A 20,219-nucleotide genomic window follows, 5' to 3' on the forward strand; every position below is an offset into this window, starting at 1 on the left:
TACAGTGAACAGCATGAATTTCTGACAGCTCCATTTCTATAGAACATATACATAAACATTATACTGACTTCTTTATCTGCTTTAAACCGTTTCCTCAAAATGCTCAGCTGTAGTCTATGAAATCATTCTTTCAGTTTTGCCACAGTTGATGCCCCATTAATACTCCTCAATTATTGCTTCTTGTAGGAAACAATATTTGGTCTCATGGTTTTCAATATCACTCATGTTGGTACTATTTTAGGTGATATTATTTTTTAATTGTGGTGATGCAATAGCTTCCTCAGAACTTGCCATCACCAGAATGGTTAAAATCCACTGCCAACAAACAAGGGCAATAATAACCCCCAAAGCACCTGCTCCATCAGAGTCTCTTCAAAAATATCTACACAGAGGTTCCACTACAAACAACCCTCCCTTAACTTTTCCCGTTTCTTTTATAGGCCCCTGAGGCATAAACCTCAATTTTTAAGAGTGCTAGTAAAGAACACAATAAATATCTAATTGACGAGCAAGTACACATCTGAATGAAAAGAAGGTGTCAATATGTGAATATATTTGTTGCAGTAACCCCTGGATAGATTGTTAAATGAAGGTAGACGTTTTCTAATTTTAAACTTTCAAATAAAATAATTTATATGCTAGTGGTTTTTTTCAGTTTCAGAAGTCCACTGCTGAAAGTCTACTGTGTGAGCAAACTTAGCTCTGCCATTTCTGTGTCTGAGTGCTTAACTTTGCAACCTTCCAGTTTTTTAACATACTATTTTTAATTTAATATGTTTTTATACTTATAAATTAGAAGTATCTGAAATTATATGTTTTGCAAACTCTATTTTCAGCTATTTCTGGGAGATACATTTTCTATTAATTCGCTGGCCCTTCCTGAGTTGACAGCTGTTCAGATTTAAATGACAGTAGTCAGATTCCTCAGTCTCCAAGGCTAAACTCTTAGATTTCTTCAGAGTTTCCCTCCCTTCCACAGTTTGGGAGGGAATATAAGGAAATTTCTGAGGCACAATCTAGATTAATATCACAGGCACAAGGAAGTACTATATATATCTTCCTAGCTATTTTTAACATTTGGAATTTCTTCTGAATTTAATATGAATATGATTTTTAGTTTGGAAGTGTTTTACTTTATACATTGTCTAAATGTACAAAATGTATCAATTTATGATTAGATTGTGGAATATTCTATTTATATGTTTTATTTCAAGTGATTTGTTGATTCTCTTTTTCCTTAATTCTCCTTTTGTAGTGTTCATTCATCTCCAATACTTTTTCCATACATGCTTCTCTCCCTTCTCTGTTCCTCTTTTAGGATTACAACTAATAAAATAAACAATATTCTCACTTGGGCAGTTAACAAGACTTCCAAATCAAAGACGGCCCATTCCTGTACCAATGGCAAAAACCTATATTTTAATCCTGCCTTCAGTATTATGGTACTTTATTATAGCAGGCAGGTTCCTAAATCAACAGACTCTCTCAGCAGTACTTTATCTTTGTTATACAATATTTGTAAATTTAGAATACAGATTACATCTTATAAGAAAGTATCAGGGGGTAGCCGTGTTAGTCTGAATCTGTAAAAAGCAACAGTGGGTCCTGTGGCACCTTTAAGACTAACAGAAGTATTGGGAGCATAAGCTTTCCTGGGTAAGAACCTCACTTCTTCAGATGCAAGTCATCTGCTGAGAGCTTGCATCTGAAGAAGTGAGGTTCTTACCCAGGAAAGCTTATGCTCCCAANGGGTCCTGTGGCACCTTTAAGACTAACAGAAGTATTGGGAGCATAAGCTTTCCTGGGTAAGAACCTCACTTCTTCAGATGCAAGTCATCTGCTGAGAGCTTGCATCTGAAGAAGTGAGGTTCTTACCCAGGAAAGCTTATGCTCCCAATACTTCTGTTAGTCTTAAAGGTGCCACAGGACCCTCTGTTGCATCTTATAAGAAAGAAGAATTTAAATGGTCTAAATTTTTATCTTAAAATGTTGTAAACTTAGAAAGACTGGATACAAATATTTCCAAATGTGCTTTTTTTTATAAAATCTTTTTATTTTCTTAGTATATCCCTCCTGCTGTTCAAATAGATTAGATTTGTTCTACATTGTTTTCATATATTTTCTCAGAACGCTTTTTCTTTGTCATCTCTTTCCCCTTCCATGTTGTCCATCCCTATTCCCCGCACCGACACCCAATATGATTTTAGCTAACTTCACTTTAAATGCTGCTCTACTCTACCTCACCCACCATGGTGCTAGTTATATTAATAGTGATTGCAAACAATATATGCTAGGAAAGGCCTGAAGATTGAGCAGGGGAAATTACATCACAGAGCTATGGCCAGGCCAGGGCCCCAGCTGCGGGCGGGGCTGGAGCCAGGGCCAGGGGCCGAGTCCTGACCTGGAGCCAGGTCTGTGGGGTGGGGAGGGGCAGAGCAGAGCTGGCGGCAGAGTGGAGCTAGGTGGCACTCCCTCCCCTCCCCCTGTAGGGGCTAGCCTGAGCCCTGCTGAGCCCCCTGAATGTTCTCCATGTACCCCTAGGGTAGCACGCCCCATGGTTTGGAGACCACTGTTTTATAAGAAGTCAGAAATAAATTTATTTTAATATACAGTAACTCCTCACTTAAAGTCGTCCCAGTTAAAGTTGTTTCGTTGTTATGTTGCTGATCAATTAGGGAACATGCTCGTTTAAAGTTGTGCAATGCTCCCTTCTAACATCGTTTGGCAGCCGCCTGCTTTGTCCACTGCTTGCAGGAAGAGCTGCCTGTTGCAGCTAGCTGGTGGGGGCTTGGAACCAGGGTGGACCAGCAACCCCCTATCAGCTCCCCGCTCCCCTAAGTTCCCTGTGCAGTGGCTGCCAGCAGGCTAACAATTGAAGCTATCCCTCCCCCCACTGCCATGTGCTGCTCCTGCCCTCTGCCTTGGAGCTGCTCCCCGAGCCTCCTGCTTGCTGTGCAGGGTTGGGGGAGAGAGGGGGCTAATGTCAGGATGCCCCCCTCCCCCCTGCTCCTACACCCTGCTTACCCCTTCTTCTCCATATAGAGCAGGGTGGGGACACAGACAGAGAGAGACAGAGAGAGCCTGGGGCAACAGCTGCTCTCTCAACTTCCTGATCCACTTAAAAAGACAATACACTTAAGAGTGGGTCAGCTTACTTAAGGGGCAGTGTGCATGTCTCTCTCTCTCCCACACACAAGGTGTATGTCTGTCTCTGTCTGCTATGCTATCTCCCCTCCCCTCCATTCCTGCTGCCTTGTAGAATGTGAGGCTACATTAACAATGTATTAACCCGTGAGAGCTCAGCCAAGTGCTAGTTCATCATTTAGCACAGGGGTTCTCAAACTGGGGGTCGGGACCCCTCAGGAGGTCATGAGGTTATTACATGGGGGGTTGCGAGCTGTCAGCCTCCACCCCAAACCCTGCTTTGTCTCCAGCAATTTATAATGGTGTTAAATATATAAAAAAGTATTTTTAATTTATATGGGGGGGTCGCCCTCAGAGGCTTGCTAGGGCTTGAAAGGGGTCACCAGTACAAAAGTTTGAGAACCACTGATTTAGCAGCAAGGTGTTCCCTGGGAAATATCCCACTCTCTTCCACCCTCTAACTTCACCACCTCAACCAAGCTTCACTATTACATTGTTTGTTTAAAACGTATAGTGTGTGTGTGTATATATATATATGAGAGAGAGAGAGTTTTTTGTCTGGTGAAAAACATTTCCCTGGAATCTAACCCCCCCACTTACATTAATTCTTATGGGGAAATTGGATTTGCTTAACATCGTTTTGCTTAAAGTCACATTTTTCAGGAACATAACTACAATGTTAAGTGAGGAGTTACTGTATTACAAATATAAAGTCTAATGCTACACAACCCTATGCCAGGTGTCCATTTAGCCACATGACTTTCTAAGGCCATATTCTGAACTTCTTCAGATGCATGGAGTGGGTTTTTTACCCACATAAGCTTAGGCCCAAATAAATCTGTTAGCCTTTAAGGTGCCACCGGACTCCTCGTTGTTTTTGTGGATACAGACTAACGTGGCTACCCCTGATACTTAAATCCTTAAGATTAACTGACTAAGATGAACATTAGCTATAACTTGAGCTTTGACTAGCCAGTCATCCAGGAAAGGATAGACATGCACTCCTAATCTCCAGAGGAATATTGCTACCGTGGCCATACATTTTGTGAACACCCGAGGAACTGCAGATAGGCCAAATGGAAACACCACGAACCAGCAATGCGAGTGTTTCACTATCAATCTGAGGAACTTTCTGTGCCCTTGGTATATCAACACATGAAAGTAGAATGCTCTTAAATCGAGGGCAGCGTACCCGTCTCTGGGATACAGAGAGGGAATAATGGATGCCACGGTGACCATGAGAAACTTTATCTTTTTGAGAAAGTTGTTGAGCTGACACAGGTCTAAAACAGGTCTGAGACCTTCCTTGGCTTTTGGGCTTAGGAAAGAAACCCTTCCCTCTTAAATTCTGCAGAACCTCTGAAGGAGAAATTAAACATCCTGGACCAGAAGTTCTTCATGAGAGGATTCCTTGAAGGAGAGGGAGGGTGGGAAGGAGGAGTAGAAATAAATTGGAGGGTGCATCCCACTTCTACATTGCTCAACATCCAATGTGGTGATATGGGACCAAGCACTGAAGAAATGGGAAAGGTGGCTTGCGAACAATGAAAAAATGGGGTCTGGCATCCTGGGAATTGGTACATCATCCTTGAGAATCCCATTAAAATGCCTGCTTAGAACCCCCTGAATGTCAAGGTGGGGCAGGCATTGAAGCAGAGGTAGGAGGAAGAGGTGGTCTATCCATATAAGGATAGGTCAATCATGGGCATAGCCTTATTGCAGGAAACGCAAGGCTTGAAGCCCAGTTACTGAGGCATCCCAGAGCACTGGAAGTCAACCTAAACCCTGAGATGAATAAAAAAAATCTAACTAACTAAATACTAATAACCTTAATAACACTATTTATAATACAAGAGAACATAGTACACTGAGAGAACTTGCAAATGCAAGCAGAGCAGTTCCAGAGACTATCATGGTTTGATGCCAGTGTAGTATGGAAGCAGAGGGTGCTCAAGTGCCCCCATGGGCATGTGCAAACCAAGAGTGGAATGCATATGTGCAATTATTTGAAGAATGCTACATCTCATAGACACAATATAAGCTCAAAAATCTGCATACGCCCTAATTTTAAAAAAAAATCTTATCTATACCCATTTATGGCATCCATTTATAGAGATATTTATGGATATATCTGTTGAAGAATAAATCCATATATATTTGGACTATATTTTATGAAACCAAACTAAAGCAAGTCTTAAATGTGTTTCCTGAGCATAGCTTGCATAGTACAGGTTCCCACCTGTGTTGTTTTTAACAGAAACATCATTTATTTTCTTTTTTATTTTTTTGCCGTTCTGTTGGAAATCCTAATTTCATAGGATCCACCCTTAATGGAACAAATGGTATTTTCATAGAATCATAGAAGATTAGGATTGGAAGAGACCTCAAAGTCATGTAGTCCAACCCCCTCCTCAAAGCAGGAACAACACCAATTAATCATCCCAGCCAGGGCTTTGTCAAGCTGGGCCTTCAAACCTCTAATAATGGAGATTCCATCACCTCCCTAGGAAACCCATTCCAGTGCTTCACCACCCTCCTAGTGAAATAGTTTTTCCTAATCTCCAACCTCGACCTCCCCCACTGCAACTTGAGACCATTGCTCCTTGTTCTGTCATCTGCCACCACTGAGAACAGCCAAGCTCCATCATCTTTGGAAACCCTTTCAGGTAGTTGAAAGCTTCTGTCAAATCCCACCTCACTCTTCTTTTCTGCAGACTAAATAAGCCCAGTTCCCTCAGCCTCTCCTCATAAGTCATGTGCTCCAGCCCCCTAATCATTTTTATTGCCCTCTGCTGGACTCTCTCCAATTTGCCCACATCCTTTCTATAGTGGGGGCCAGAAACTGGATGCAATACTCCAGATGTGTCCTCACAAGTGCCAAATAGAGGGGAATAATCACTTCCCTCGATCTGCTGGCAATGCTCCTACTAATGCAGCCCAATATGCCATTAGCCTTCTTGGCAACAAGGGCACTCTGCTGACTCATATCCAGCTTCTCATCCACTGTAATCCCCAGTCCTTTTCTGCAGAACTGCCGCTTAGCCATTCAGTCCCCAGCCTGTAGCAATGAATTGGATTCTGCCATCCTAAGTGCAGGACTCTGCACTTGTTCTTGTTGAACCTCATCAGATTCCTTTTGGCCCAATCCTCCAGTTTGTCTAGGTCATTCTGGATCATGTCACTACCCACCAGTATATCTACCTTTCTCCCCCAGCTTAGTGTCATCCATGAACTTGCTAAGGGTGCAATCCATCCCATCACTCAGATCATTAATGAAGATGTTGAACAAAACTGGCCCCAGGACCGACTGCTGGGGAACTCCGCTTAATACCGGCTGCCAACTAGACATTGAGCCGCTGATCACTACTCGTTGAGCCCGACGATCTAGCCAGCTTTCTATCTAATTATAGTCCATTCATCCAATCCATACTTCTTTAACTTGCTGGCAAGAATACTGTGGAAGACCGTATCAAAAGCTTTCCTAAAGTCAAGGTATATCACATCCACCACTTTCCCCATATCCATAGAGCCAGTTATCTCATCATAGAAGGCAATCAGGATGGTCAGGCATGAATTGCCCTTGGTAAATCAATGTTGACTGTTCCTGATCACCTTCCTCTCCTCCAAGTGCTTCAAAATGGATTCCTAGAGGACCTGCGCCATGATTTTTCTGGGGACTGAGGTGAGGTTGTAGTTCCCCGGATTCTCCTTCTTCCCTTTTTTAAAGATGGGCATTACATAGACTCAGCATAGAACGTTAAACAACTTTTTAGAACTTCACTGACAGCCAAAGTAATTTGCAAGTCACTAAATTAGTACACAAAACCGTATCACCAAAAATAAAAATTAAGCATGTATCACACTAAAAGATTTTAATTCTACAGAATTTATTATAGTGGATAACTATGCTTTTTTGTACTTACCTGTGGAGAGCAATTATTGCTTGTCATCTATCAAACTGAGCTATGTGTGATTACATTCTAATCAAACCCTGGGAAGTACATCATAGGACAACTGTGCTATTTAAATGGCAGAAGATGCCAGTAGGCTGTTCATACTGTTAGTGTAAGAATTTAATTTTTTTTTATTTCTTGTACAAATGCTTTTCTGGCAATTTCTGACAAAATCCAATATGGAAAAACAACAGCCTTTAAGTCCATTTAAAGATCTACATGTTAGTTCAAATAACTGTGGCATAAAGGACAATCTAGGAATTATTAGCTGATCTACAGCTGTAGATGCAATTCCCTTAGGTGTATCTGAGGTGCCCATATGTAAAAGCGTAGTACATTTGGAATCCAGCCTTCTGCTCTACATGATTAACTGATTTTAACTGGGGAAGAGAGAACAGTATATACCAGTGAACTGAAACATTCACATATTGCTCCATGACCTTTTATCTTTGTCCTACATATTTGAGGTTTGAGCCTATGGAAACATACTCCCATGCATATGCCTATTTCTGCACACAGCTTGGAAAGTGTACCTTATGGGTATATTTTCAAAGCTGTAGAGGGGGACTTATTTGAACAACTTTGATAAGTTTTGTGAATTGGACAGCTAAATCCCTGGTCACAACTCTGAAAGTTTACCCCAAATGTTTTTAATTTAATTTTTACATTTACATCAATCATTTTACCTTCTCTGCTTTTGTCAAATATCAGTGTGTCCTATTGCTATTCTTCCCAACCGAAAATATTTTTTTCTAGCTGAAATTTCGTCGACTAGTAAATAATATTGTTTCTTTGGACTGCAGCCTCCATTCCCACCCCTAAACTCCAGCAATGGGTAGGAACTGCCTACCCACCTGGTTTACAGAGGGTTTTTGTTTTTTTTTTTAAATAATTTAACTAGTTCAATAAGGGTGGCGATTTTTTTTTACGTAATTAGTTAAATCCTAGTGTGGATGCAGTTATATCAGTATAAATATGTCTTATGCTAGTATAGCCTATTCCTGGAAATTTACTTTTAATATAAAAAGATTACAAATATAATAAAAATATAATAAAAACAGTATAACTGCATCCACGCTAGGGGCTTGCAACACTTTAAATATACCAGTTTCAAACAAATATAGTTAAAGTGGTACAAAAACTGTGTAGACTCACTTTGAGAATAATACAACTACATTGCATTAATGTAAAGAACTACAGTGATAAGAAAACATGGGCATTTTAGCTCAAATTTATTTTAATAACTATTGTTGTGTGAGAATTGCTCCTGTAGAATGGGAGCAACCAGCCTTCTGATAAAAATATTTTTTAATATAAGGCAGGTGGCATGACTCAATGAATAAGTCACTGGACATAGATTAAAGATAATTTATTTTTATTTTTGGGTCTGTCACTATTCTGTTATGTGAATATGAGCAAGTGACTTCACCTGTCTTCAATCTCAGTTTCCCTAATTATAAAATGGGAATAAGAATACTTACCTTTGCTCAGAAAGCACTTTGAGATTTACAGAGGAAAAAGGCAAATTACATTACTATTAATAATTAAGAAAATAGTACTTTCAAGGGAGTTGGTGATAATGGCTTCAGAGATGCTACCTCAGTGAAGCCAATTCCTACTTTAGGAAACAAATATAACTTACCTGAGCTAAGGAACTATGATGAATATAAAGAAACTACTCCCTCATCCAAGTACATAGGATCATAATCTCAGATGAACCAGATGAATTGGTGTTGGTCCTGCTTTGATCAGGGGATTAGACTAGATGACCTCCTGAGGTCTCTTCAACCCTAATATTATATGATTCTATGATATCAACACATACTAAAGGCCCACTAAGTGGCTGTTTCCCACCAATGTCTCTAATGATCAATTGTGGAAAAAATCTCAACCGGCACCAAAGTTTGAAGCACATAAAAAGAGAAGAAACTCAATGAAGGTATCACTGATAGCTGACATTGCTTAAGACAAATAAATAATGTGTTATTTACCGGCCTGAGGTCAGAAAGACATCTGGCTATTGATTTGCAACTTGTAGAGTGAGGTCTTTCATTAGGGGACATTACTTTTATCTGGATTAATAAAAATAAAAACAAAACAAAATATAGTCCTGTGAGAGAGACCCCCAGTTTGGGGCCTTCCAGAACTGGCTAAGGATATGTAGCCTATACATAAATACTATAGACTATTGCTATTTAATCTGTACACTGACTGTTTCTGCAGCAGGCATCCAATAAAGACATTTCAATGGGGCTTTCAAATTTTCCTCTCACTAGTTCAACTATCTGTGTATGCCAGATTCCTTATCTTTCACATTACGAGGGCAGAAAAAATATTTTCTGTTGATTATAGCCTTAAAATAGGTTTTGGCCATCTCAAGTACATTTTTTTTTTAAACTTCTCTGCTGGACTTCCTCAGTTGAGCTCTGTGATCCATTTGGCTTCCTACAGCAAGGGACTTGGTTGTCCTTTTACACAACCAACTCCTCAGCCAGCCCAACAGTGCAAGAAACTACCAGCCCAATGTCAAAACATTCTTATTCCTTCAACATCTCTTAGTTACATCAGGTTTTCAGCAACATTTTATTAATGCTCCCTTTTAAGAAGGTATTGAAATCTTTGTAAGATTTTGCAAAACAGTATAACGTACTTTTATTGATTAAGGTAGTTCAGTACAATGAGACAAATATTAAAAAAAATATATGTGGAACTAATGGATTATTAGAATTTTATATTACATAGCACAGTGACTAATGCATATCCAATTTCCATTGACTACACAGCACTGTAACTTTCACACTTTCAGACAAGATTAAAAAACAATTCCCAAAAAAGAATAATGCTGCCATTAACTGCCAACTTCATTAAGAATCTTTAATAATAAATTGCTGTAAAATACATTTAAAAGAGAATAGTGCTAAATCCCTTATTGTCCCCACTGCAATATAAAAAATAACTAATGTTGTAAATTTATGAGCCAATAAGTTGAAAAAAAAGTATGACTCCATTTAGCTGCAGGGTGAAAACATTATCAGCAAAAGTAATAATGCAGAAAAGCCACAACTCTGACTTAATTCTTTTACAAGAAGAGAGATTTCACCTACACTCTGACAAGTTGTACATAGCATTGCTACATGGATATTAAATGAAACTGAAAAGCAGTGCCCGATTCCTCATTACTGAGGAGTCCAAACAGAATACACCCTACCTGAGTTATCCCAGTGGGAGGAATCTTGTATGACTGCAGCTTCTGCTTCAGTAGCTCAGGATCACTGTGGCGGAATGGGCACCCTGACGGGGAATAAAAAACAAGCACACAAACAAGGCTATTTACCCAAGAGTTAGCACAATAATACACTCGAGAGACTGACTAAGCTGTTCTTAATTGTCTAACAGCTTATTAATAAAGAAGTTAATTGCCCATCTGTGCAATTGTTTTACTCTTTTTTTACAAGATTACTTCATTGTATGGTTATCAGGGCATTACAGGCTCAAGAGTTACATAATGCACTACAACATAAGCAGGCCAAGATTCACATTCATTGAGTGGAAAACAGTTTTAATTAGGTTCCTTATTAAGGGACACAAACAGTCACAAAACAGCTATCACACTGTTACATTTAAAATAATCTCAAATACAAAAAGTAACATTAGGCTGTGATGAACACACACAACAGATAGGAAAACTAACGTAGAAGGGGACTTGATCCTTAAAAGGGACAAAAGTATTTATTCCATAGTGAAAATATCTTCAAGAATCCCATCGCTGAAAACAAACAAAAGCAATTCTTGTTGCACAAAAATCAAATGAGTGACTTATTACTAGTAAATACAGGTTGTGTGTGTAAAGCATCTAAGCGTGTGTCTACACTACAGTGGGGAAAAAGCTTCACAGCCTCGTTAGACAGACTTATGCTAGTGGGGATTGTGCTAGTGCACTACAAATAGTTGTGTGGACATTGCAGCACTGGGAGACACTCAGGCTAGCCACTCAAACTCAGACCCAGGGGATAGGGTAGGCTTGAGCTTGGGTGGCTAGCCCAAGCTCTGCCAGTGCAGCAACATATTCACAGTGCTATTTTAGCACGCTAGCAGGAGCCCCACTAACACAATCTGTCTAACCAGGCTGAGAGGCTCACTTCCATCTGTAGTGTAGACATATCCTAAGAGACCGAAGAGCACAAGTCCTCTTGAATTAATGCCTTTAATTTCTTAGGAACTTTTGAAAGTATCTCCCATAATGCAATGTACTACACACACACACACACACACACACAGAGGCTGTCAAACAGCAGCTCAGCTGGACGAATAGTCCAAGACACCACTTATCTGCCATAATCTTTTCAAAATAAGTTAGGATCAAGGGGTGGATAAAAGTCTACTCTAGGAACAGAAGGTCCTCCAGAAAATTTCATGCAGGGAGAAGTGTAACATTTATGAAACTTAATGAAAAGGAGAGTTTTATGTATCATTCTATACCCAGGACTGGGTCAGATTTAGAGAAATATGTAAAGTCGAGATGTTAAATTTCTTAATTAATCTTAGTTTATTAACCAGACTGACCATGAGATTCAAAGATGAACACTATTGCTGAAGGATTAGCCTATTAAAAACTAAATGGATGCAATATTACTGGAGTATGTTAGCCAGCTTGAAAGTAGAGCTGTAAGAAACTTCAGTGCCTGTCTTCTAAGACACTTACAAAGCAAATTGGAAAGTGGGAAAAAGATTAGTGAAGAGCTTAGTAGAGAGCATATTGAAGTACAGCTGAATGAATTTCTCTTGCCTGATCTAATAAGTCAAATCACCAGAAGAGTAAGAGCACTAGCTTGTCAGCAATGATTGGCATAAGCTACTAACTACTAACTCCTGCCAGTAATACAACCATCCGATCAGTTCTCTTCCAGAGCTTCTGGGTTCCATGCACTGTGAACATGTCAGTTACAAATACTCACCATGATAATCCCCTTGACTTGGTGGATTGGACAGGATAATCTTCATGCAGCTGAATGGTGTATAATCAGTCCTCTTGCCTTCTTTTCCATAGTTATGGCGGATGCTGTAGGCATACCCTTTGTCAAACTGAATGATAAAAATATTTAAAAGCAGATTATTTGCATGTGAACTGCACATTGTGTCAGTGATTCCAGCTACTCTACAGGATGAAATATTGGACTATGAAAATATACCTGCCAAAACCATTCAATTGAAAAAAGCTGAAACCAAGTTATTGTTTTTGAGAGAGAGAGAGAGAGAGAGAGAGATTAAACTGCATTATGATCTAAAAAGGTAAAGATTTTATTTAAATTGCAGTAATGGTATTTCACAAAGATGAAGACTTCAAACTTTTGAACACTCTGACAGATGGCTGCGTAGCTGGTCCATGGGCCCCTGAGGCGATGTCTACACTGCAATTAAGTACCCACAGCTGGCCTATGTCAGCTGACTTGGGCTCGGGCTGTAAAATTGTGGTACAGATGTTCAGGCTTGGGCTGGAACCCAGGTTCTGGGACCCCACCCACTCGGAGGGTTCCAGAGCTCAGGTTCCAGCCCGAGCTCAAACATCTGCATTGCAATTTTACAGCCCTGCAGCCTCAGCCCAAGTCAGCTGATCCAGGCCAGCCATGGGTGTTTAATCGCTGTGTAGACATACCCTGAGTAAGACCATGGAACTTTAATCACTGCCTTGTTAAAGGCTGCGAGGCTCTAGCCCTTGGAACTTTGATCAGTCCAGCTGTTTGAAGTCTCTGAGTGGTTAATCACTCAGCAGTGGTGAGCTGAGGTAAGCAGGGAAGACTTGGTATAAAAGTCATTTAATGGGTGAACTCAAGATCTGCAAACAGAGGCAGCTAGGAGAGGAGTTTCGGAGAGAGTTAGAGGGAGAGTATGAAAGGGTTTCATTCCAGATTCAGCACTACACGTGATATCAAGATGTCCAGCAGATGTGCCATATTCTCTTTCCTGCCCGAAGACAGAAGAGATTTGCTATGCATGAAGTGCAAATTGGTGGCCATGCTAGAAGAAAATATTCTTGAATTGAAGAGGTAAAGTGAGACATTACTAAGAATCAGAGAAGCTGAGGCGTTCCTAGACAACTAGATTCTGGAAACACCAGTACCCTCGTTCAAGGAAGAATGGAGCAGGCCACAAAGGAATTGGAGAGCGAGGAAGACAGAGAGAAGGCCTGGAAGTTTGTAACCACTTGAGGCAAGATGTCATGCATTCTACATGGTTGGAGATAGAGGAGGATAAGCAGATTGTGGCCACCAGAAAGAAGAGAAGCAGAAGGAATTCCACACAGCTGGAAATTTCAAATCAATACTAAATCCTCAACATGGAAGCTATAGAAGACATGTCTAAAGATCCAGCAGGTCCAAGGGAATGGAGAGATGCATGGGACACATGTGGATGGCACCTTGGCCCAAACTGTAAACATACAAACAAACAAACAAAAACAGAAGAAAGATGATCCTTATGGGAGATTCAATACTCAGAACATCCAAAGAACATTTCTACAAGGAACAGACAGACAATAAGAGACCATGCTACCTTTCTGGAGCCAAGACACAAGATGTCACTCTAAAACAGGACAGGCTTCTGAAGTCTATGGGCAAGGATCATCCACTGGTGATGGCTCATCTCAGACTTCATTGTGGGATATCTCACAGATAATAGATGACTTCAGGGAACTCAGAAGTGTGCTGAAGAAGAATAATGTCCAAGCAATCCATTCTGAGATCCTTCCTGTCCCATGAGCAAAAGAAGGCAGAAGATTCTGGAAAAGAATCATTGGGTAGACAAGTTGTGTAGGATGGAGGGTTTTGGTTTTGTGGAATATCAGTCCACCTTCCATGAGGAGAGGAGGCTATATTGTTTGGATGGCCTCAACCTCAGGAGGAGGACTAATCTCCTTAGGAACAGGCTGCGTAGAGTAGTCAGGAGGGGGTTAAACTAATAACAAAAGGGAGGGTAAAAAGAGGGAAGATGTGAGCACTCAGCACAAAAATCAAAATGTTGAGAACAAAATTAATCAAGAAACCAGAGGATATAAAGAAGAGAAATTCCTAGATTGCCTATACACTAATGCTAGTAACATGGGTAACAAACAAGATGGACTGGAATTGCTCATTTATGAGCATAAATTTGATCTAGCTGGTATTACTGAAACCTGGTATGTTAAAATAAATTATTACAACCTATTTAGGAAGGATCAAGAGGACAAAAGGAGAGAGGAAGTGGCATTATCTGTTTCCTAGTCACTAATAATGCAGAAGTTAATGACCTTGAATGCTTATGGATCAATGTCCTAACAGATAAAGCATAAGAATAGGGTATTCACTGATGTTTGCTACAGCCCACCAAATCACACTAGAGAACAGGATGACTGGTTTCTTACACATCAATATATAACGTGTAGGGAAAAAACCCTGCACATCAATTTGAGTGACATATGCTGGAAGCCTCAGGTTTCCATTATTAAAACATCCTTGGAATTTCTAAACATTATAAATGAGAATTTCCTAACTCAAAAGGTCTTGCAGCCAACATGGGTGAATTCTATATTAGACTTTGTCCTAACAGCTAAAGAGGAAGTGATCACAGAAGTAAAAGTTAATGGTAGCATAGGTACAAGTCTTCATGACATGATCACATTTACAATGTGCAAGCAGAATAAAGTCCAGACCAGTAATATACATGCTTGGTGCTTTAATTGGGCCAATTCCACAAAGCTGAAAACAATTATGAGTCAAATCAACTGGGAGGAAGAATTTAATCAGAAAAATGTGAATGATAAGAATTCCTCACTAGATGTCCAAAAAAAGACAAAAATCACACAATTGAGGAAGAATGCTGTGCTAGTTTAAAAGCCAATTTGGTTTAGAGGGGAAGTGAAGGCTTCTGTAAAAATAAAAATAGAAAAACTAATATATAGCAAATGGAAGAAAGGAGAGGCTGATGGTAATGAATACTAATCAGAAGTTAGGAATTGTAGAAAATTTATAAGAGAAACCAAGGGACACAAGGAAAAATCTATGGCCAACAGAGTTAAGGACAATGAGAAGGAAGTTTTTAAATACATTCGGAACAAAAAGAATTCTGACATAGAATTGGTCCAATTGCTAGATAGATATGGTAGAATTATAACAACAAAGCAGAAAAGGCAGAAGTGTTCAATAAATATATCTCTTCTGTATTTGGGGAAAAGCAAACAATGCAATCTCATCTATTTTATTAATAGGCAGCAGGTTTAAAACAAATACAAGGAAGTTCTTCTTCACACAGCGCACAGTCAACTTGTGGAACTCCTTACCTGAGGAGGTTGTGAAGGCTAGGACTATAACAGCGTTTAAAATTAAGGTAGCAAAATTTGCAGATGATATGAAACTATTCAAGATAGTTAAGTCCAAAGCAGACTGCAAAGAGTTACAAAGGGATCTCAGAAAACTGGGTGACTGGGCAACAGAATGGCAGATGAAGTTCAGTGTTGACAAATGCAAAGTAATGCATTTGGGAAATATAATCCCAACTATACATATAAAATGATGGGGTCTAAATTAGCTGTTACCACTCAAGAAAGAGATCTTGGGGTCACTGTAGATAGTTCTCTGAAAGCATCCACTCCATGTGCAGCAGCAGTCAAAAAAGCTAACAGAATATTGGGAATCAAGAAAGGGATAGATAATAAGATAGACAATATATTGCCTCTCTATAAATCCATGGTACTCCCACATCTTGAATACTGGGTGTAGATGTGGTTGCTCCATCTCAGAAAAGATACATTGGAATTAGAAAAGGTTCAGAAAAGGGTAAAAAATGATTAGAGGCATGGAACAGCCTCCATATGAAGAGAGATTAATAAGCTTGTGATTTTCAGCTTGGAAAAAGAGATGAATAAGGGGGGATATGTAGAGAAAGTAAATAAGGAAGTGTTATTTACTCCTTCTCATAAAACAAGAACTAGGGTTCACCAAATGAAATTAACAGGCATCAGGTTTAAAACAAACAAACAGAAGTATTTCTTCACACAGTGCACAGTCAACCTGTGGAACTCTTTGCCAGAGGATGTTGTGAAGGCCAAGATTATAACAGGGTTTAAAAAAAAGAACTAGATAAATTCATGGAGGATAGGTCTATCAATGGTTATTAGCCAATATGGGCAGGTATGGTGTCACTAACCTCTGTTTGCCAGAAGCTGGGAATGGGCGACAGGGATAGATCACTTGAAGATTACCTGTTCTGTTCATTCCCTCTGGGATACCTGGCATACCACTGTCGGAAGACAGGATACTGGGCTAGATGGACCTTTGGACTGACCCAGTATATCTGTTCTTATGTCTCTCTCACCAGCAGAAGTTGGTTCAATAAAAGCTATTACTTCACCCACCCACTCTATTTAGAACAGGGGTAGGCAACCTATGGCACTCACACTGCCTGGGTCTTGGCCACCAGTCCGGGGGGCTCTGCATTTTAATTTAATTTTAAATGAAGCTTCTTAAACATTTTAAAAACCTTATTTACTTTACATACAACAATAGTTTAGTTATATATTATAGACTTATAGAAAGAGACCTTCTAAAAATGTTAAAATGTATGACTGGCATGCGAAACCTTAAATTAGAGTGAATAAATGAAGACTCGGCATACCGCTCTGAAAGGCTGCCGACCCCTGATCTAGAATGAAGTCTTTTAGAAAGTCTCAGGCCTTTTATAGTATTTGGTAGGGAATTTAAGGAATGAAGAACTCCAGTTACTGTAAAATTAAGTAACTTCTTTCTTCTGGAAATTATTTCCCCTCCCCCCCCCCCAACCCTCACCCCCCAACACACACACTTCCTGGAAGCTTTTTTCTTACTATGTATGTGATAAATTGCCTCTCTAAAGAAATTGACTACTACAATGTAATCAATATGTTTATAAGTATTTTGGTCATTTTTAAAGTCATCCGTGGTGCTGGGTCTTCCTGATCTCTTGCCTCTCCTTCAACTAGGCCTTGATAATATTTCGTCAAGAGGACAGCACAAACCTACCACACCGGCCTGGCCAGCTGCTCTGTTCAAATTTTGTGTGCTCCATTTTGTGGTACACCTCTACCCTGATATAATGCGACCCGGTATAACACCAATTCGGATATAACGCGGTAAAGCAGTGCTCCGGGGGGAGGGGATTCGGGGGCGGGGGGGGGCTGCGCACGCCGGTGGATCAAAGCAAGTTCGATATAACGCGGTTTCACCTACAATGCGGTAAGATTTTTTGGCTCCCGAGGACAGCGTTATATCGAGGTAGAGGTGTATAAGGTCAAACATTCAGAATGCTTTGTCTCTTGACCCTGAAACTAAGGAGACTTAAAACACAATAGTGGATCTTAAGCCCAGAATATTAATCTCTCTGTCCTACATATTTGACCCAAGGCCCTAGATTAACATGCCCTAGACCTGTTTTCCATGTGGGATAATAAAAAAACTAAAAATAAAAGGGTCCTCATGCCCTGAAGCTAGCATAAGTCAAGTTTCAGCCAACCTTTCTCCTAGTGAACTATAATTCCACAACTATAAATAGTGGATATTATTGTGTAGATTCTGATGGTCTATCAGTAATTGAGTTTACCTTGATTAACCAGTTATACAGAAAATGGAACATGGATTGCTTCTTTCTAAGTCTGTTTTTTGATGTTTTTTCATCATGATGTTCTGGACATTTTGCAGCAGTTCAAGTATGAATAGTATGAATTGCCAATAAAATATTCTGAATTGCCAATAAGATATATAGTCCAAATAAGTATAAATTTTGACTCGCAGGAAATGAGTGAAAATTGTAACTGTGACAGTTACCAATTGTAGATTTGTGATTTTTTTTTCCTAGATTCTTGCATCCTATTACACCTCTACCTTGATATAACACTGTCCTCAGGAGCCAAAAAATCTTACCGTGTTATAGGTGAAACCGTGTTATATCGAACTTGCTTTGATCCACCGGAGTGCACAGCCCTGCGCCCCCCCTCCCCCCGGAGCGCTGCTTTACCGCGTTATATTCAAATTCGTGTTATGTCAGGTGGCGTTATTTCAGGGTAGAGGTGTATCTTAAAGTATCATGACTGGTGTGGAGAAAGTAAATAAGGAAGTGTTATTTACTCCTCCTCATAACACAAGAACTAGGAGTCACCAAATGAAATTAATAGGCAGCGGGTTTAAAACAAACAAAGGAAGTATTTTTTTCACACAACACACTGTCAACCTCTGGAACTCCTTCCCAGAAGATGTTTTGAAAGCCAAGACTATAACAGGGTTCAAAAGAGAGCTAGATAAATTAATGGAGGATAGGTCCCTCAAGGGCTATTAGCCAGAATGGGTAGGGATGGTGTCCCTAGCCTCTGTTTGCCAGAAGCTGGGAATGGGCGACAGGGATGATCACTTGATGATTACCTGTTCTGTTCATTCCTACTGGGGCACTTGGCATTGGCCACTGTAGGAAGAGAGGATACTGAGCTAGATGGACTATTGGTCTGACCCAGTATGGCCTTTCTTATGTAGAAAGGAACAGGAAAAAAAAAAAAAAGCCACAAAAGCCTTTTCAGTAGTTTGTGACAAGCAGACAGAAATCGATGCAATTGCTAATTAAACCTAATCCAGAGACAAAGTTTTACATAAAGAGTTAATTACAAGAATTTAAACTTTAAAGAGAGTACAGCTGTTCTTCTACATGGTGCTGTTGTGTATTGATACTCAAGCAGAATTTGTTAAAATTCAGCTCCTCAATTTAGAACATCAACATAAACTTTAGAGGAGTCAGCCACAAGAAAAAAAAAATAGGAGCATGAGCAAAAGCTATATTCCTTGGGAGAGCAACACAAGATTGTGAACTTGAAAGTAAGGTGCTCACCCTGACTAACCAGTTAAATGTCAAAAACTGCAGACCTCAGGAAAATGGTACTCTGATATGTTGGCATTCAATATATTTTTCCAAGCTTCTTTACCTTAAATTCTCTGAAATAATGTGCACTGTTGTTAAGGAATGTGTGGGCTACTTCGTGTAATCCTGATGAGAATAATCTTTCTTTAAATATTTCACTATGGGCCACTGTTGTAGAATGCATGAAAACTAATGATTCAAATGACCCTAACTGCTCCATTCCCATAGATTCCAAGGATCTAAGGGACCATCTAGTCTGACCTCCTTTGTACCACATAGAACTTCCCCAAAATAATGTCTAGATAGATCTTTTAGAAAATTATTAATGATTAATTACTATCACCAATAAAAAATTATGCCTTGTTTCTGATCTGAATTTGTGTAACTTCAACTTCCAGTCATGGGATCATACTATACTTTTCTCTGCTATATTGAAGAGCCCATAAATAAATATATATATTCCCCCATTCAGGTACCTGTAGACTGTAATAGAATTATCCCTTAACCTTCTCTTTGTTAAGCTTACATTGAGTTCCTTGAGTGTATCACTATAAGGCATTTTTTCTAATCCTTTAACCATTCTCATGGCTCTTCTCTGAACCCTCTCTGATTTATCAACATCCTTCTGGAATTGTGGACACCAGAACTGGACACAGTATTCCACCTGTGTCTCACCAGTGCCAAATAGAGTTAAAATAACCTCTCCGATTTGAGATTCCCCTGTTCATGCATTCCAGGTTCGCATTAGCTGTTTTGGCCAGAATGTTACACTGGGAGGTCATGTTCAGCCAATTATTCATCACAACCTCCAAAACTTTTTTCAGAATCATTGCTTCCCAGAATAGAGTCCCCCATCCAGTAAGTCTGGCTACATTCTTTGTTTCCAGGTGTACACATTTACATTTAGCCATATTATAATGCATATTTTTTGCTTGCATCCAGCTTGCCAAGCGATCGTGAATGCTCTGAATCAATAATCTGTCTTCTTCCTTCCTTACCACTCCTCCAATTTTGTCTCATCTGCAAACTTTATCAGTGATTTCTTTCAGGTCAGGATAAGGATGTTACATAGTGTAGACCAAGAACCAGTCCTTGAGGGACTCTACTGGAAACATCCATTCAGTGATGATTTCTGCTATTTATTTCTCTCCATTCTAAAACCTGACCATTTATTCCCTCTCTTTTAAACAGTTACTGATCCATGAGAGAACCTTT

General features: G+C 39.7%; 1 protein-coding gene across 1 annotated transcript in view; it reads right to left on the reverse strand.

Moving 5' to 3' along the window:
• Positions 1–20,219, reverse strand: part of PRIM2 (DNA primase subunit 2) — a 276,288-nt gene that overhangs the window by 28,803 nt on the left and 227,266 nt on the right. The window contains exons 12-13 of the mRNA XM_034766895.1: positions 12,053–12,179; positions 10,306–10,388 (exon numbers count right to left, since the gene is read on the reverse strand). Of these exons, the coding sequence (XP_034622786.1) occupies positions 10,306–10,388; positions 12,053–12,179 (210 nt within the window). The remainder of the gene's footprint in view (positions 1–10,305; positions 10,389–12,052; positions 12,180–20,219) is intronic.

The sequence above is a fragment of the Trachemys scripta genome, chromosome 3 (assembly GCF_013100865.1).
Source record: "Trachemys scripta elegans isolate TJP31775 chromosome 3, CAS_Tse_1.0, whole genome shotgun sequence".
Lineage (NCBI taxonomy): Eukaryota > Metazoa > Chordata > Testudines > Emydidae > Trachemys > Trachemys scripta.